The 16,059-nt window shown below is 37.8% G+C and overlaps 1 protein-coding gene across 1 annotated transcript in view; it reads right to left on the bottom strand.

Moving 5' to 3' along the window:
* The window catches only part of DZIP1 (DAZ interacting zinc finger protein 1), a 281,110-nt gene extending 267,340 nt beyond the window's left edge, over positions 1-13,770 (bottom strand). The window contains exons 1-2 of the mRNA XM_053707838.1: positions 13,553-13,770; positions 10,450-11,013 (exon numbers count right to left, since the gene is read on the bottom strand). Of these exons, the coding sequence (XP_053563813.1) occupies positions 10,450-10,905 (456 nt within the window). The 5' untranslated portion in view covers positions 10,906-11,013; positions 13,553-13,770. The remainder of the gene's footprint in view (positions 1-10,449; positions 11,014-13,552) is intronic.
* Positions 13,771-16,059: the final 2,289 nt, after the last annotated feature.

Here is a 16,059-nt window from a genome sequence, read left to right as displayed (position 1 = left end):
TTGCAAATCACGAACGGCACCAGACAGGGGTGTCCTCTATCACCGCTACTGTTTGCACTGGTGGTGGAGGTGCTGGCATGTAAGATCCGTGCCAACCCAGCCATCCAGGGCATTAAAATAGGTAACACAGAACACAAACTGGCGATGTACGCAGATGACATTCTGCTGACGTTGACCAATACGACTTCTTCTCTCCGAGCTGCCATTTTTTAATTCGAAGAATATGGGAGAGTGTCTGATTTTCTGCTTAACTTAGCCAAATCGGAGATCCTCAACATTACGGAACAACAGAATGTCATTGACACATTGCAGGCGAAGGGTCCACTCCAGAAAGCCCCAGGGCGCTTGAAGTACCTTGGTATCACGCTTGCACCGACGATTAAAGAAATTGCTGATATTAACTACAAAAGTATCAGAGACGACATTATCCGTGACATGAATGCATGGAAAAATAAAACCATATCTTGGATTGAACGCATACACGTCACCAAGATGAATATTCTACCTAGAGTCCTATACATCATGCAGACGATCCAGCTTTTGTTAGCTTCACATATAATTCATCAGGTGCAAGTAGCTATTGAAACATATATCTGGAATGGGATCAAGCCAAGGGTGAACAGAAGATCACTGTATCTCCCAAGAGACAGAGGGGGGCTGGGGGTCCCTCACTTACCCACCTATGGTAAGGCTATAGGTCTGCAGCGCTTGGTGGAGTGGTGTCACAACTCCCCCAGTAAAGCCTGGATAGGACTAGACAATGACATTTTACGAAGGAGTAACGTGGGCTCACTGGCCTGGGTTAAAGCCTCTAAGCGTCCTGGAAAGATAAAGCACTACCCCCTGGTGGGAGACGTTTTCAGGGTATGGGACGAGCTTATAAAAGTAGAGAGCAAAATCTCAACACTGAAAGCACCGGTCACTCCTGTCCAGGATAATCCAGACATTGGACTGGCTAATAGACCATACAGCCGAAGTTCATTTTGTACACTAGCTGAGGCAGCCATTTCTAACACAATCCATCAGGGGAAAGTCAAAACGCAAACAGAGCTGGTTGAGTGGGATGACTGGATATTTGGATTATGGTTTCGGACTGCGCAATTCCATCATTACTACGACAGTATTAAAGACAAAGCGTCATTCTCCAGACAGAAAACCCCCTTCGAGGTGCTATGCACCACAGAAGGGACACAGGGCCATCTGATATCAAAACTTTATAAGATGCTGCTGGTTAGAGAAGAGGGCACTTTGTCTTCCTATGTGGATGCCTGGCATAGGGAACTTGGCAACGATTTGGACACTAAGGAGTGGCTAAAAATTTTTGGTAAAGCAAAAAAAGCTTCGGTATCTGCACGCTTGCAAGAGATGCACTACAAGTTTCTTAGTAGGTGGTATCTTACCCCTCAAAGGCTAAAAAAGATCTATCCTCATACAGGGGGGGGATGCTGGAGAGGCTGCGGAGAGGAGGGCACGCTACTCCACATTTGGTGGACGTGCCCCCTTATAAGACCGTTCTGGGAGGGTGTGTTTACAGAATGTAGTAAAATACTGACCATCATTATACCCCAAGACCCATATTATCTACTACTTCATAAACTCCCCAAGATTTCTGAAGAGGTGAAGCAAAGAATGTTCATATTCATGTTGAACTGTGCTAAGAGCATTGTCCAGAAGTACTGGAAATCAGCACAAGTCCCTAGTATGGGAGAATGGAAAAGTGGGGTGAGGGACTTGCTTAGTTTGGAGAGGTATCACTATTTCAAAACAGGTAAACTGACAACTTATGAATATATGCTACTGCTCTGGGAGGGTAAAGCAGTGTAGAGATAGAAACTGTTAGGATAGGGAGTCTGGAGTCACAAACAATCTATAGATGTAGTCAATTACCGCTCGGCCTTATTCAAAACCTCCTCTATAACCAATGCCATCCCTATATTCCCCCGCCCCCTTCCCCTTCCCCTCTCCCCCCCCCCCCCCCCTCTTTTTTTTTTTTTTTTTTCCTTCTTCCCTTCCCTCTTGGCGTCTTCTGTTCTCTCTTCACTTTTAGATCCACTATTATAGTGGACATTTGGATAGGCTAGCTGTGCAGTTATATAAGATCGGAAGCTCCAGAATTGTGAATATTCATTGCTGTATAGAATTTGATCTGTGTTATGTATAACTATATTTTGTAAAGCATGTTCATTCAATAAAGCTTTTATAAAAAAAAAAATAAAAAAAAAGTCTACACACCCCTGTTAAAATGTCAGGTTTCTGTGATGTAAAAAAAATGAGATAATTTCAGAACTTTTTCCACCTTTAATGTGACCTATAAACTGTACAACTCAATTGAAAAACAAACTGAAATCTTTTAGGTGGAGGGAAGAAAACAAAAAAAAATTAAAATAATGTGGTTGCAAAAGTGTTATAACTTATAACTGGGGATGTAGCCGTGCTCAGAATTAAGCAATTACATTCAAAATCGTGTTAAATAGGAGTCAGCATACACCTGCCATCATTTAAAGTGCCTCTGATTAACCCCAAATAAAGTTCAGCTGCTCTAGTTGGTCTTTCCTGAAATGATCTTAGTTGCATCCCACAGCAAAAGCCATGGTCCACAGAGAGCTTCCAAAGCATCAGAGGGATCTCATTGTTAAAAGGTATCAGTCAGGAGAAGGGTACAAAAGAATTTCCAAGGCATTAGATATACTATGGAACACAGTGAAGACAGTCATCATCAAGTAGAGAAAATATGGCACAACAGTGACATTACCAAGAACTGGACGTCCCTCCAAAATTGATGAAAAGACGAGAATAAAACTGGTCTGGGAGGCTACCAAGAGGCCTACAGCAACATTAAAGAAGCTTCAGGAATATCTGGCAAGTACTGGCTGTGTGGTACATGTGACAACAATGTCACATATTCTTCATATGTCTGGGCTATGGGGTAGAGTGTCAAGACGAAAGCCTTTTCTTACAAAGAAAAACACCCAAGCCAGGCTACATTTTGCAAAAAAATCTTAAGTCTCCCAAAAGCATGTGGGAAAAAGGTGTTATGGTCTGATGAAACCAAGGTTGAACTTTTTGGCCATAATTCCAAAAGATATGCTTGGCGCAAAAACAACACTGCACATCACCAAAAGAACACCATACCCACAGTGAAGCATGGTGGTGGCAGCATCATGTTTTGGGGCTGTTTTTCTTCAGCTGGAACTGGGGCCTTAGTTCAGCTAGAGGGAATTATGAACAGTTCCAAATACCAGTCAATATTGGCACAAAACCTTCAGGCTTCTGCTAGAAAGCTGAACATGAAGAGGAACTTCATCTTTCAGCATGACAACGACCCAAAGCATACATTCAAATCAACAAAGGAATGGCTTCACCAGAAGAAGATTAAAGTTTTGGAATGGCCCAGCCAGAGCCCAGACCTGAATCTGATTGAAAATCTGTGGGGTGATCTGAAGAGGGCTGTGCACAGGAGATGCCCTTGCAATCTTTACAGTTTATAGGTCACATTAAAGGTGGACAAAGTTCTGAAATGATTTATCTTTGTCTCATTTTTTTACATCACAGAAACCTGACATTTTTACAGGGGTGTGTAAACTTTTTATATCCACTGTACATTGCTGTGTATGTATGTATATATATATATATATATATACACACATACATATACACACACATACATATACACTGACCCATCAGGTGACCCACAGTCGTCAGCTCCAATCGGCTATGCAGCAAGTCGCTGCTACCATTTGTACTACAAGTTCCTGGCTGCCCGTTTACTAAGAGGATATACGGCTACAGCAGCCACTTAAGGAAGGTGTAGTATGTACATGCGCTACACACTATTTGCCATGCTTTGCCAGAGGATGACACACACTAGTTGAAAAGTTTGGGTCACAAGACTTTTTCCAAGCACGAGTTTTGAATGCCTATACTTCAAATGTAAACAGAAACACAGCTGGAGACGCTTTCCTAGGCTAAACATACTACGTTACTTTGCAGTATTATTTCAAGGCACTTTTGCATTTGTCAAAGAGGTGCTGCTCTGTGTACGGAACAATCTTTTGTGAAAGGATTGCTTTGAATGGATTTGGAATGCTCTCTACTCATAACTTGCCGGCTTCCATGCTTTAGCTACCTTAACTATGTATATGTACCTGCATGCTTTATTATATACTGCCTAATTCTCATGCTTGGTTTTGAATGTCTGTATACTCAGCTTAGATCCCGTCTTTAACACCTGCCCAGGTCATACCCCCCAAGGCAGAACATACAGTGATCTGAGATGTCATCGCAGAAAATGCAGCATGTCTGCAGAAAGAACAGGACACATGCAGGAACTGTTAGCGCTTGAACTTTGTGGTGCTGCTTCACATTAGACAGTTCTCTTTAAACAGAGCTGTGCTCTGGTTGCAGTAAGTTTTCCTTAACACAGTGCATCCATCGCAAAGAGCTGTTTGAAGTGATCAGTCAAATATGCTGTTGCGCTGCAAAGCAGCAGCACATTGCTTGTTGACTGGCTCTCAGAGATTTTTTCAAACCCGCCCCCTAGCCTTTCCCAGTCTGCAAAGCTGTTTATTCTGAATGTAAGACGTTAGTATGAGCATTGCATCTTTTTTATTACTACATTTCTATGTTAGACCTAGAGAAAAGAAAACCGATTTATTTAAGAGACATTTTAAAATTTATTTTTTTTGTATGCAGCTTATTTGCTATGCAATTATATTATAAAGCATTAAAAATTGCTTTATTCTTCAGTTAACCAACACATTGCAGTTGAACTGGTGCCTTAGTGTAACTGTCTAATTTAAAATTTTATTTAATAATGGCCTGCAGAAAAATTTCCACTAAAGAAATCTCATCGCAGAAAGTGAAGGAAAGTTCTGCCTCTGGGGTCATACCTCTATACGTTTCAAGGGGTTCTGTGTGCAGTTGAGTTTAGCTGGGTATATCATCATTTATCCCATTTCGTATCTACATTGCTATGCCTTAAACTCTTTGCATGGCTTGCTAATATTGCATCTGTATGTGCTACATTTTTTATGTCTGCTTTGAATTGCTGCAACCTTGTAGGAATATATTATCGATAACCTAGATCCTGATTTCCATACCTGCCCAGGTTATACCTTCATCTTTTGTGAAGGTTCTGTGTGCAGCTGAGTGTGGTTATATGAAATATATTCCGCTTATTTATTACTATTCGATGCAATCTTTGGCTTGCTACTGGGGTTCACACTGACCGGGCAGACTTAGTGACATGCACACTATTTTCTTTGTTATAATTTTTCATACTATACCTGTATACTTCCCTTCTTGGGAGATATGGTGTGTGATGAGATTTGATTGCATATGTCAATAAAGTGTTACTTTGTTCACTTTAAACCTTGGAGCTTTATTATTATTTTTTGAAGAGTGCTGAAGTCCCTGTCTTTTCTGGAAACAGCTTTTTAGTTGTATATATATATATATATATATATATATATATATATATATATATATATATATATATATATATATATATATATATATATATATATATATATATATATATATATATATATATATATATATATATATATATATATATATAAAAAAACTAGCTATATGGTTAGGGAAAAAATATCTAGTCCACTCTTAAATTAACAGATATTTACTTCTAGAGGTTGAAACTGGTACATATTACAATTAATTAAAAATATAAAAAACAATTATAAAAGTAAAAAGAGCTAAGGACTATATACTGTATCAATAACATGACAAAGCCTTATACATTTATCTATACAGTACATATTATCAGAAATAGCAAGCAATCTTTAATATTTGTGCAAACAGATAATAGTGCACATCAATTCAGATAGCAACTCCAATCAAACTAGGATTAGGTGTAAATAACAAGCGTGGCACTATATCATGCAAAGCATAGTCCCAAATCACCTGATTTAATATAAACAATCCAAATGATGACTCCTATTATTTCTGGGTTGCACATAAGCCAGGGGTAGTTGTAAACTTATACTGTCCTGAAAAAGTGAAAAGTAGAGATCTGTAGAGGTCCTTTAGGTTAAGGGTATAACCAGAAAATACAATACCATGTGCAGGAGCTCAACTGGTGAAGCAGCTGGTGCTGTGTGCAAACCAACTAATTGATAATGAGATTCCTTGACAACTATTTTCATAAATCGATTATTAGCCATTATATTGATTAGTTGTTGCAGCTCTAAAAATATTTCACTTTACGAATGCGAATATGCTATGTTGTATGCGCGATGGGTGTTTGTTTTTTTAACAATTATTTTTACTTTATTGACTTCTATGGGGAATGAGAAAAGGCGATGGCAATTGCGCGATCTCAGGTGTTAAAGTTTTTTTCCCCATTGATCTCTATGGGGGAATGCAAGCACGTGAACGCAGAAAATTTAGTTAATTTTTTCACGCTATTCGGGTTAAAGCTAGCACGAACTAAGTATTTTTGGAACTTATTTATACATATAATGTAATATAAATGCAACACCGCAAGAGCAAAAATTAAAATCCAAGCAGAGTTTTTGCTAACGCAAAAAAAATAATATATATACACCGCGCCACTTGTAATCTAGCCCAATGTGTGTACGATTATGTATAACTGGCTCCCGGGACTCTACTGCTCAATGGCTAATAGAAACAACTCCCACATAAGGTGATTTTATTCAACACAGCAACATCTATTTTTCCAAAAACCAAAGCAGAATAATAGGACTTGAAAAATTATTTTTCAAAAAAGTAAAAATAAATAATCTAGTCATTTCAAAATGTTTCTTGACTGTGCACATTATAAGCGTGTATAACACATGTATGTACGTAAATAAATACTCATATATACACACCTTAAATACACACCTACAAATACTATTGTAATACGGTATACCTTACCCTTCATGGTATCAAACGCTTCAGATTTGTGAATCTAGAGGCAGAGCAAGTCATTTTATAGTAAATTTATGCTAGATTTATATACACATGGTTCATCAAACAGCTAGTCCATAATCTGGGTACATCAGACAAATCCCCTCTGTTTACAAACGGTGAACAGGAGTGGGGAATAACAAGGACAACAGTGTACAAATAATCTCCTGCACAGCTGTGAAGCAGATTAATCGTCTGTAGCTCTGAGTGCTCTTCTATCAGAGTAGTAACAAAATGAGTAAATACCCTTCATTACAGCAGCCAACAAATGTGCTGGAAAAGACACTAAAGTCAAAATTAAAACTTTCATAATACAGATAGAGTATTCAATTCTACGTCTACCCTGTGCACAATCTTTTTATATGCACACTTTCTGAGGCATCAAATATATTTTTTGAGGGAACACATGTTGAGTTCAACGTATTTTTCATGTCACAACTAATGCTCTCGCTCACGAAGAAAAAGCATCTCCTGAATTAAGAACTTGTTTATTGGACATTAAAAACTCTACACCTGCAATCTTGAAAGAGTCACAAATAATTACCTCCCAGACATATCTACAAATCTAAATGACTGGTTTAAAAAGGTATGATGGACAGACAGCAATATAGAGGATAAAATAAGCATTAGCTAAAGGGGTTTAAAAGTTTAAAAAATAATATAACAACACACTTTGGGCGCCATGTACTAACGCGTCAATTTTTTCGCACAGACCGTATCGAAATAACCCGCCGGCATTCGCACCATGCGGATGGCACTTCGTTACATGAATGTACTAAAAACCAAGCCGTAAAATTTTGCGTCTATTGTGTGTCGAAGACAATCGGATTATTGATAACTTTGAAGCTTCGTTCGGCGCGAAAGAGCAAAGTTAAGAAGCAGTCTGCGACCTGATTGGTTTAGTTCTTTACCCACGTGACGATCTAGGTGTCATAATCGCCAGACAAGCGGCAACGTCTGGCTGCTGACATGTATAAGAATGTGCATTTTCACACGTACCTTGGAAAGACGACCATCAAAGCATCAATAACTTTGGTTAGGTGCCTCGAAAAAGCAGACTGGCTGATGCCAATTATAACGCTAGACACAGCTTGGAATGAACCGGTGGCAAAAAAGTGTAAGGCTGCCAACAGTTTTAATAGTCCGGGTATGGCTTGTGAACACGCTGTCATTGGTTCAAGGTATTCTGCTATTTCATTGTAAAGTTGCATAATAGCTTCTCTGTCCAAACGGAATCTCTGGATAATCTCTCGATCAGAAATGCTTTCCAAACCCATACGTGGAAGGAAAACTCTATGGACTCTAATTCTTCTACCTCTCCTTCTTTGCAAGTTGTTAACCGGTGCCTGTATAGCCCTCCTTCCTCGTAATTGAATTAATCGGAAAAGAAACATGTGTAAAAGTGTCTCCATCTTCATTCACTGATCCAAAAACCAATAATGCTACAATAGTAGTCTAGTCCTTTCACTTAAGTACTTCTACCTGGCGTCAGGTTGATACCCCCTATAGTTTTCTATTGTATTCGCTACCTAAATGGTCGCGAAGCAAATCACGCGAAGTTACAGTGAAAGTTGGAGCGGGCGGATTAGTTGTAACATTCATAATTTCCGATTACAGCGAATTTACGTGCGATCGAACATGTAGTAAGTGGAAAAAGGCTTCGGAACGATGAGTTGAGTAAAATTACGATCGCTGATGAAAATAGTGTTTTTTCGAGCAGATCGCAGATTGATACATACGAGAAGCAGATCGTGAGCGAATTTTGACGCGGAAATACAGACGGACGGTCACTTCGAAGCTTAGTACATGGCGCCCATTGAAACTAAGCTCTCTTTACAGATCAGTAGATGTGTTCAAAGAGTTAAAGTGATGGTAAATTTTACATGTTTTAAAATCAGGTACGGAATCTAAACAATATTTTAGATAGACTTTAATTGATCACTTCTAATAAAGAGGCACGGTTACTTACTTTTTAATCTAGCCGTGCCACTCCAATACACTGTGCTCAGGCCGCCCACTTCAAAACTCATATTTTTTTTAAGAGCTAAAAGTTTGAACTGTTCTCCAATCAATGTTCTAGCTACAAAAAAAGTGCCAACTGGCTAGAGCACCAATTGGAAAACAGTTCAAAACCATTAGCTCACACAAAAAAAAGGGGGCGGATGGAGCATGGGGTATTAGAATGGAACGGCTAGATTAAAAAGTAAGTAACAGTGCATCTTTATTTGACGTGATCAATTAAAGTCTATCTAAAATATTGATTAGACTCTTGACCCGATTTAAAAAAAAAAAAATCAAGTTTACCATCACTTTAAAAGGAAAATAAAAAACCCAATTTTTAATTTCTTGGTTCAGATAGAGCATACAATTTTTAAACAACTTAAAATGTACTTGTATTATCAAATTTGCTTCATTCTTTTGGTCTCCTTTGTTGAAAAAGAAGCAATGCACTACAACCAATGGCAACAAGCATATATGGGCAGCCACTAATCAGCAGTTAGTTTCCAGCAGTGCATTGCTACTACTGATCCTACCTATGTATGCTTTTTAACAAAGGATACCAAGAAAATGAAGTTAATTTTATAACAGAAGTAAGTCTCCTAAAACCCATGCTATCAAGAGAATTAAGCAAATTAATTAAAAGAAGTAAATTAGAAAGTCGTTGAAAATTGTATGCTTTATCTGAATCACAAAATAAAAAATTTGACTTTACTTACTGTCCGTTTAAAGGGATAAAAGAGAAAACATTTTCTTATATATGAGAGCATTTTATAATAGCACTATGTTTTCTAACCTTCAAAATCTTTAAGTTGACTTTGGAGAAGCAATGCATCACTTGGAACTAGCTGAATACATCTGTAGAGACAATGACAAGAGGCACGTGTGTAGCCATCAGCAGCTAGCTCCCAGTAGTGCACCCCGGCTCATGAGCCTACCTGGGTATGCTTTAACAAAGGATATCAAGACAATCAAGTTAATTTCATAACAGAAATAAACTGAAATGTATCTTAAAATGCATGCTTTATCTGAAACATAAGTTTAATTCTGTCTCTAATGTCCAATTAAAGGATACACGCAGTGTTCTCCCCAGGGCCTTTTTAGCGGGTGCACCACCTGGCTGATAGTATTGACCACCCAGCTAAAATTTTAGCCAATATTAAGCTAACATTAGTAGAATTTAAATGTTTTCAATATTTGTTGCTCAAATTATAATTTAATCAATTTATGTTATATTGTGCAACTAATTTGTGCACTGTATAGCTTAAGTAACATTTATAAAAGCAAAAGTATTACATGCCCCCCACCCAACTACTTCATAATGCCAGCCAAGTGGTATATATTTCTGTGGAGAACACCGACATGTATACTTTTATAACATACACTCTAATGATCTCTAAGCACACAGGTGTAAAAAAAGACCACCATAATAATAGTCAGTTTTGCACATCACCAGATAAACTTCATAAATTCTTATGTTCCTTTCTTAAGGCTAATTCCTAATGTATCTACTGACCATACCTTGTGATAAGAGTTTGCACTAGAATTTATTAGTATCTGCTGGGTAGCAATTAACTTCTTCCTACGTTTGCATTCCTGTTTAAGAGACTTTGCAATCTCAAACTGTTTTTTCATCTTCAGATTTGACTCTTCGGTTTCAGTATGAGCAGCCTGTAATTTGTCTTCCAAAGTCTGCAGGTGAGAAGTCAAATACTCTTGGGAGTGAAGCAGGTACTCAATGGTTAACTGGGCAAGTCGAAACAGTTTAAGAAGAACTGGATCCAGGCTGTGTTGGCACTGTGGACACTTCTCATTTTCCAGATTACAAAAAGTGATGTTCATGATGTTGTCTTGAAGCATAACAAAATTGAGTTCATTTGCCACCTTGTCCACATCAATAGCTGCAATCCTTCTCCAGTCAACACTTTCATGCCGTAATCTAAATCTGAAAGCAGCACCATGACTGGACGATGGCATGATAGTAACTCTAAAGAAGGGGTCCTAAGAGCCAGGGAGAGGTCACTTTGGTGGAAGAGGAAAGTCAATTTTTAGATCAAAATGGATAGTACACATTATAATGAAGGGCTGAAAAAAAAAAAAAAGATACATGTTATTTGCAATACAATATATTGGCTACTCGCATATTGAGTAATACATTAAAGTCATTATTTTTTACCGTTAATAGGATGTGAACAGTTTTTTGTTCTTTTAGCACTAGACCTTCCCAGTTATACATTTGAAACCATTTGTCATAGACTATTAATATTAGCTATTTCATTTTTTAATTGTATTTTTCAGTTGTTGTATATTTAGAATTTAAAGCTAAAATGAAACAAAATAAATCAAGTATTAAAAACTAAATGTTAAGCATATTTTAGCAGGGCTTGACAAATTTGTTCAAAATCTAGCAGCTAGCCAATAAATTTAGGAGCCAGAAACTTGTAGCCATTCCCATAATATATATACAGTATATATTTATATGCAGAGCTAGAATATGCTTTATGTTTGGTTTTTAATACTAGGCAGAAAGCTTTTAACATGACTGTGTTGCCGTTTGTTTTTAAGTATGTTAAAAATATGATGTATATATACTGTAGTTTTAAGAAAAACAAACAGTATAACAGAATTTGTCAACACTTTTAGGTACAAATAATCCTACTGAACATGTTTTCACTAAAATGTACACATTAGGACATTTACACTAAAGAAAGATTTACAGAAATAATTGCAATTACATAAGCAATGAAAACCCTTCTGTAACCGGTTTTGCTTTACAGCTATAACAATGTGAAGTGATGTCAAATTGCAGCCTATAGATACCATTATGTAGAGCTCATACAGGTGACAAAATAATAACGCCATAAGTAAACTGGAATGTATACGGAAACAATTAAGACATGTCTGCACGCCTTCCCCTGAATTTTACAAAGTATACAGCAAGTACACACATGTTCATCACTGTGCTTACACACCTAGCAGCTTCACTAAAGTTATCATTTAGTGCGGTGTTAGAGGCAGATGTGACTCTCATATGGACATATAAAGAGCATTCCTTATCAGTCATAAAGAAGAACAACGATCACTAGAAATGAATTGTTCTCTGTGTGAAATGTTAACCTCTTAAGGACATATGACGGAATTTTTCTGTCATAAAACAATTGAGCAAACTGAAAGCTGTGTCCTTAAACGGTTAAAGTAGAACTGATTAAACGTATAACACATCCAGCAAGAAATACATGCACAGCTGCTAATGCAGGGACATGCTCAATGTTTATATTGGAGGACAGCAACAAGATTCCAGAAGCAAAAAGGAAACTTACTGGGCAAAAGAGCAAACTTGTGCAACAATAAAATGCCCTAATGTGCTAAAACATTTTATTATTGCTTGTTCAAAACTATGTGTTTAACCCACACAAAAAGTGTTTCAAGCATAATTAAAGGGATAGTGTACACAAATTTTATATAACTGCATGTAATAGACACTACTATAAAGAAGAATATGCAGATACTGATATAAAAATCCAATGTAAAACCTTTTAAAAAAAAAAAAACTTACTTAAAAGCTCCCAGTTTAGCACTGTTGATGAGGTTAGTCTGGCACACCCACTGAAAGAGGCTGGGAAAACAAAAGGGAGCAGAACCCCCCCCCCCCCCTTCTTCCATGCATATGATAAGACAGATAACATAAACAGGAGCTAACAGAAGTCTGCAAATGCATTTATACATCTGGCACTGTGGGGCTTGGTTTAGGAGTCTGAAAATCATCACAATGTTATTAAAAAAAAAGCAAAACTATACATTGTTACAAAAACACTCCCAGGTGGGCTACATAAATAGATCATCTACAAAACATTTATGCAATGAAAAATCTATTGTACAACTATGGACCACAATGTACTAAGTTGAACATGGCTGGTGATTGGCAACAGCACACAGTTGCCATGCCTGATTGGCCAGTTCTGCTTTAGAATATTAGGACATAGCCGGGTCCAGAGCAGACTATCCCTTTGTTGGGGTTAAACACATATTTCTCTTTAAACAATAGTGCAATAATAAAATGCTATAGCCTATAAGAGTATTATTGTTCCTTTAATATTGGGCTTCTTGACCGTCAGAAGGAGATGCATTCAATTTCTGTAAAATGCAAACCTGCTAGTGTTTAAAAATATTTGCACTGTGATAAACCTGAAAGTACAGTAACAAACACACTGCAACATAAAAATCTATTTATACATTTTAGGAGACTGTTATTTAACAATATTATATTCTATATCTGAATTAAAATTGCAAGTTGCCATCTTACATTTAAAATATGCTAAGTACAGATTAAATGTAAACTAGGTAGTATCAAACATTTGGCGAAAACACAGAAGACAAATTTCACAGTGTCATCCTGATTCCCTTCGTAGTGTCAGAATGATGACCCTGATCTTGGGACAATACAGATAGTGTCACACTAATAATGTGACTAAAGAACACTAATGCTTTGCAGTGATTTTGACATCTTGGGAGTTAAAGTAGTAGCTATCAGCGGGCAAAAGGTGGGCACACAACCTCAATCATACAGACCAGGGCTAGACGATCAGATTAAACTAGTTTATAAAGTGAGAAGCAGATAACCAACCTCATGCCTTCCCATCCCTCGGTATTGCATTCCATGTCTGCTGTTGTGTCGAATCAATGTAAATTATTCTGGATATTTCCCTTCTCGACCACACACTTTCCCCAGCCCGTTATTATTCAGGTATGTAATATTAAATATAGAGGAATTCCTTCTGAACCTTACATCCAGATATATAGCACTATAATTACCTTCGTAAGACCACCGTTTTTGAAGCAGAGTGGTCTGTTAACCGGAAAGACTAATTTGAACTACAATACCCAGCATGCCTTTCAGATACGAATCTTGTGGGCTGCAAATCAGCTTGAAGTTCGGTTATGTGACTGTTGGAACAACCAATACAAGCATTGTGTGGATAACTGACTGCAATTGTAATGATAAACAGCCAAATAGAATATAGATGAGCTTGGTACCTAAGATTTCCATTGATAAAAGCCAAGAATTAGGACATTGAGTCAGTGGGTAGCTACAGAGACTGCTGCTACTTCATATCACCCAGCAAATAAGCATTGAGAGGCGGGCATCTTTCGTAGATTGCGTTGATGATCAGCTAATCACAACAGGATATTCATGCTGTTCATGTGCATACTGCATATAAACAATCACTACACGGGTAGAGCAGTGCCATGCCACGCCAGACAGTGAGTGATTTATGGAGACTGGCAACCGGATAACTATTCTGCATATTGTTTTAGTTTACGAATACGAATCAATGAGGGAAAGCAGGCCCGAAACACGCGAATATCACACAACACGTTGTTAGACGCTTCCATCAGGAAAATACGTTTTATTCAGAAGTTGGTTGTACTGTTTACAGCAATGTAAGAGAGACTGATGTGTTCATTTATAGGTTCGCACGCACAACACACACGCCTATTTTGTGCTTCCAGGGTGCTTGAAAGAAGTATAAGCAAAATAAACAAAAACATATTTAAAGTGATGTACAGTAAACTAGACATTTCCAGAATATATGTGATATTTTACAGGGACTTTAATTGATCACTAATAATTAGGGTGACCACATTTCCAAACTGCCATTCAGGACACCCCCTCCCAAAAAAAGATGATTTTGGTACTTTTTTTTTGTGCCAATTTTTGAAAGAAAAAGCAAACAGTGGTCCCAAGTTTAGACCCTTCAAGGTGCCGTTGATAGATAGGGGTGGTGGGTTTGAGAGGGTAACAGATTTCTCAGTGCCTAGGGCAGCATGAAAGCGCACAGGCCTGCACTCTTCAGAGAAACATGCACAAACACACAAAACAGATTGACACACATATCACATGCATGTTATACACATACATAATGCACAAATCATATAAGGCACAATTAGAACTGTTACCTGGACGACATTTAACCAGCAAGGCAGGTATATTTAAGGTTAAAATTTTGGTATTTCTACAAAACAAACTTATCTTCTAAAATTGTTTGGTCTGATTTAAAAAACAAACAAAAAAACCAATAAGGGCTGATGAGAAAGAAAAAAGAAATGTATGATTTATGTTGGTACCTCACAGGAAAAACAAACAACTTACATTTACTATATTTTGGTCCTCCCTGGTAATGCTTACCAGTGAGAAGCCCTCTCCCAAAGAGACGTGGACAGAAAAGACCACTCCCCTGATTATTCTCTAAAGGTAATCTGGACCCATTCCCCTTATCCTCTTAGTTCTGTCCAGCCTTCAAGGTGGACAGGACTAGGAGACCCTCTTCGTACCTGGGTAGTGGTAGGCTGTAAAAACGTACCTTGGGAACATTCCTTGTTTCCCATGCAGCGGATGGATCCTGGCTGGTGGGAGCGGCGGTATAGGTCTTCGTTAGAGAGGCCTTTGATAGGAGCCACCATGTTCCATGACGTCACAGGGGTTCCGTCTGAGGATCCTTTGAAGCACGCACGCACGCACTTCAAATTGATCTCGGCATGGGTCTAGCAGTTTGTGTTGCCTTACTTGGAGTACGGGTTTGTTTCCTTAAGTTTTCGGATGATCCCACTGTGAGTCCCTAGGCTATTTGCCAGTTGTGCTATTATATTTCAGAGCACTATTTATATGATATACAAATTTAGGCTAATTTATTTTTTCAATATAGTATTTGAATTTAATCTAAACTTTGAAATACGGAGCAAGAGCCTGATATTGACGCTGACACCGTCCAGGGAGATCCAGTTAGTTTTAAAATATATGATTTTTCTGTTTTTGTAAACTTTTAGCAAATACTACTTAAGATAAGTATTTCCTGTGGGGTTTTTCTTTTTTAGTCCTGAGCCCAAGCCTGTCTGCACTATGTGATAAACCTTGTTGGTAGGATAATAAATTATATAAACATTGCCTTTTCAACTTTTCAGTGGAAGTGCTGCTGCAGCCATATTTTCTGGTGAACATGGTTCTGAGGGTGTTCAACTATCTGACACTGACTCTTGAGGGCAAGGCTTCTTCAGTTCATTCAAATGACCCTGATCCTTCTACTGTTTTTGATACTGCTACATTATGTGATTTTATTAAATGCATCAAAGAGA

The sequence above is a fragment of the Bombina bombina genome, chromosome 3 (assembly GCF_027579735.1).
Source record: "Bombina bombina isolate aBomBom1 chromosome 3, aBomBom1.pri, whole genome shotgun sequence".
Taxonomy (NCBI): Eukaryota; Metazoa; Chordata; class Amphibia; order Anura; family Bombinatoridae; genus Bombina; species Bombina bombina.
This window is presented reverse-complemented; position numbering and strand designations above follow the sequence as displayed.